The sequence below is a fragment of the Apaloderma vittatum genome, unplaced genomic scaffold (genome assembly GCF_000703405.1).
Source record: "Apaloderma vittatum isolate BGI_N311 unplaced genomic scaffold, ASM70340v1 scaffold19168, whole genome shotgun sequence".
Taxonomy (NCBI): Eukaryota; Metazoa; Chordata; class Aves; order Trogoniformes; family Trogonidae; genus Apaloderma; species Apaloderma vittatum.
The window spans coordinates 78221-82523 of record NW_009730415.1 but is presented as its reverse complement, the minus strand read 5'-3'; the positions used below and the strand labels follow the sequence as shown (position 1 = coordinate 82523).

General features: G+C 42.6%; 1 protein-coding gene across 1 annotated transcript in view; it reads left to right on the top strand.

Moving 5' to 3' along the window:
- The window catches only part of SLITRK2 (SLIT and NTRK-like family, member 2), a 3191-nt gene extending 106 nt beyond the window's left edge, over positions 1 to 3085 (top strand). The window contains exon 1 of the mRNA XM_009874808.1: positions 1 to 3085. This exon is cut by the window's left edge and continues 106 nt beyond it. Coding sequence (XP_009873110.1) covers positions 1 to 2459 — 2459 coding nt within the window. The 3' untranslated portion in view covers positions 2460 to 3085.
- Positions 3086 to 4303: the final 1218 nt, after the last annotated feature.

The window sequence follows — 4303 nt, the reverse complement described above, 5'->3', positions numbered from 1 at the left end:
AGGAGAACGTGCTGAACATTAATTGCGAAAACAAAGGATTTACAACGGTCAGCCTCCTCCTGCCGCCACCGTCCAAGATCTACCAACTCTTTCTCAATGGGAACGCGCTGACCCGCCTGTTCCCCAATGAGTTCGTCAACTACTCCAATGCTGTGACCCTCCACTTGGGCAACAACGACATGCAGGAGATCCGCACAGGGGCCTTCAGCGGCCTCCGCACCCTCAAAAGGCTGCACCTCAATAACAACAAGCTGGAAGTGCTAAAAGAGGACACATTCCTGGGCTTGGAGAGTCTGGAGTACCTGCAGGCTGATTACAATTACATCAGTGCCATTGAGGCAGGGGCCTTCAGCAAGCTAAACAAGCTCAAAGTTCTGATTCTAAATGACAACCTCCTGCTGTCCCTGCCCAGCAATGTCTTCCGCTTTGTGCTCCTCACTCACCTGGACCTGCGGGGCAACAGGCTGAAGATGATGCCTTTTGCTGGTGTGCTGGAGCACATTGGAGGCATCATGGAAATCCAGCTGGAGGAAAACCCTTGGAACTGCACCTGCGACTTGCTGCCACTCAAGGCCTGGCTAGACACCATCACCGTGTTCGTAGGTGAGATAGTCTGCGAAACCCCCTTCAGGCTTCATGGGAAAGATGTGACCCAGCTCACCAGGCAAGATCTCTGCCCTAGGAAAAGCTCCGGTGATTCAAACCAGAGGGAAAAACACCCTGTCCTCTCGGACCCGCACATCTCAAGGCTATCGCCCACCGCCAACTCTGCCATCAATCCCACCAGAGCCCCAAAAGCCAGTCGGCCACCCAAAACTAGGAACCGCCCCACACCCCGTGTCACTGTGTCGAAAGACAGACAAATATTCGGACCTATCATGGTTTACCAGACAAAGTCGCCTGTGCCCATCACCTGCCCAGCTGGCTGCATCTGTACTTTGCAGAACTCAGACAACGGCTTAAATGTGAATTGCCAAGAGAAAAAGATAAGTAACATCTCCGATCTCCACCCTAGGCCGACCAGTCCAAAGAAACTTTACCTTACCAGTAACTATCTGCAAGTCATTTATAGAACCGACCTCGTAGAGTACAGCTCTCTGGATTTGTTGCATCTAGGAAATAACAGAATCGCAGTGATACAAGAAGGTGCCTTTACAAACCTCACAAGTTTACGCAGACTTTATCTTAATGGCAACTACCTTGAGATTCTGTACCCATCTATGTTCAACGGGCTGCACAGCCTGCAATATCTCTATTTAGAGTACAATGTCATTAAGGAGATCCTGCCACGCACCTTTGATGCCCTGAGTAATCTCCATCTGTTATTTCTCAATAACAACCTGCTCAGATCCTTGCCTGACAACGTCTTTGGCGGCACTTCCCTCACCAGGCTCAACCTTAGAAACAACCATTTCTCACACCTGCCTGTGAGAGGAGTCTTGGACCAGCTCTCAGCTCTAATTCAGATAGACCTGCAGGAGAACCCTTGGGACTGCACGTGCGACATCCTGGGGCTGAGGAACTGGATAGAACAAGTCACTGACCCGAACAACCAGCAGTCAAATCCCCCTGTGGTTATCAACGAAGTCATATGCGAGTCTCCCACCAAGCACTATGGGGAGCATCTGAAATTCCTGAGCAAAGAAGCCATCTGTCCAGAGAACCCCAACTTGTCAGATTCTTCTCTCCTCTCTATGAACCTGAACACAGATACACCCCATCTCCTCGGTGTCTCACCTAGCTCCTACCCAGAGATACACACTGAAGTTCCGCTGTCTGTCTTAATTTTAGGCTTGCTGGTTGTGTTTATTTTGTCAGTCTGTTTTGGTGCAGGCCTGTTCGTCTTCGTCCTTAAGCGTCGGAAGGGGGTGCAAAGCATGCCCAGCAGTGCAAACAACTTAGATATAAGTTCATTTCAGCTCCAGTATGGGTCTTACAACACTGAGAGCCACGATAAAACTGAAGGGCATGTTTATAACTACATTCCCCCTCCCGTCGGACAGATGTGCCAAAACCCAATCTACATGCAAAAGGAAGGGGATCCAGTTGCCTATTACAGGAATCTCCATGAGTTCAGCTATAGCAATCTTGACCACAAAAAAGAAGACCCCACCAGTCTTGCATTTACAATCAGTGCAGCTGAACTACTGGAAAAGCAACCCTCACCAAGGGAACCAGAGCTTCTGTATCAAAATATTGCAGAAAGGGTCAAGGAACTCCCCACTGGAGGATTAGTTCATTATAACTTTTGCACCTTACCCAAAAGGCAGTTTGCCCCTTCATATGAATCAAGACGCCAAAACCAGGACAGGATAAATAAAACTGTTTTATATGGAACTCCCAGGAAATATTTTGCAGAACAGTCTAAACCCGAGCATCCTTTACTCCAAGGAAAGCTACAAACAGAACCAGACTACCTCGAAGTTCTGGAAAAACAAACTGCAATCAGTCAGCTGTGAGGGGGGAGGTGGGAGACAAAGGAAAATTTTTAAATGAGCTCAGCATCACAGTTGATTGAGTCTGAACTCAGTGCTGATGTCATCTGTCGCATTCCTAGCATTTCCACTTTTTAAATTAGAGAGGGAGCGAGAGAGAAATGGAACCCCGAGAGCATAGCAGGGATATGGCGTTGCTTTTGCAATGTTCCCTTTAAGTTATTTCTATATCTCTCTCCGTTGACCCTTCTGTAGGAACTTTCACTGCAGATGTATGTTTCTCTAATAGATCTTGCATAATTCTTTTTGATTTGGAAGGAAATGAGGAAGGGGGTCTCTGGGTGTTCTGTTGGTTTTTGTTTATTTTTCTTCCTTTCTTTTCATTTCGAAGTGGAAACTTAATGTATTATGTAGAAGATCTCCAAAGATCTTTTTTCCTGGACTATGACTTTCTTTTGTAAATAATAATATACAGTACTGCTGTTTCCATTACCAAGTATAGCCACTGGGCGTCACTTTTTTTTGTGTTAAAGTGCCTTTGCACTTTAAGTACATTATTACTTAATTGTTGCTCTTAGCTTTGATAAATTGAACCTATTTTAATGTGTTGTATTTTTGAAATTAAAAAAAAAATGTAAAATAGATCTACATGTCAGCTGCATTAAATGAGAAGGTTTGAGTTATAGGAAAGCTACCCTTCTTTAAATGAATCTAGTTCTAGGACCTTACAGACTCAAATGTAAATTATTGGGGTATTTTTTCCCTCTAGGTTTGTTTAGAGTGATTCACCGAAATCAACTGAGAGCATTTAGCAATGGACCAGGGGTTATCAAATGCCTCAGCTGGGAGTAACAGCTCATTAATAAAAGACGTTTAACACAATTTCATAGTGAACTGAACAATTAATGTCCTTCCTAATACATTGCATTGCAGCTCTAACACAGTAATGTTCGGTGGTTTAAGATTATTTTCATACTTAAAAGAACATTACTCATCATTATTTTATGCTTTAAATGAGGTATCTTTATACATTTTATGACAGAGTTTATATTTGTAGCTTTTTTGGACTGAAATTAACATGTCCTTTTCCTGCCAGATACTTTCTTTTTTTTTTTTTTTAAAAGCAGGGACACCAGCAGGGGTCATCCCAAACCTCATTAAATTTATTAACATACAGGCAAATGAACCAATGCCAAAGGTAAAATTTGAACCTGGGTCTCTGGAGTCCTCCAAATCAAGGTAGCACAGATTAGCTTGTGCATCACACTAACTTTCAGTTATCTGAACTATGTCAAGTTTTCAGTCTCTAAAGCAAAAGTAATATTGCAATAACTCTATAGGACAAAATGACTATTAAACTAATTAAAATTTTATAAAATATTTTAACTACATTCGATTCGATTCTCAGCATCAGTTTTCTTAAGCCCATCAGTGAACAAACACAGTAAGTCTTCTCCTTTCCCATTAACTCAGGCTTGTTTTACCTCAAGCTTTGCCTTATCACTTTCAATTTACATTTCCTTCCTGGAGAATACCGAAACCATTTTTATTAACGAGTATACAGTCAAACTTTATTAAGCCTTATTAGCTTCTAAATAATTTTTAGATGCAAACATTATTGTGTGATTTAAACAAACAGCCCTTATTTACAACAAAACCAGTTTTGTTTTGTCCATTGTAAATCCTTATGCAACTGGGATGGTGATCTGCATATAAAGTAGGCCAGGCTTTTCAATTCCTTATTAAAGCAATTGATGGAGTCTGAAAGAAGCACACTGTTTCCTTTTCATAAATAGGTTACTGCACATAATAATCCTTTATTATCATGCGGAGATTGAAGTGGCCTCTGCTGACTGATATTTAGAGCT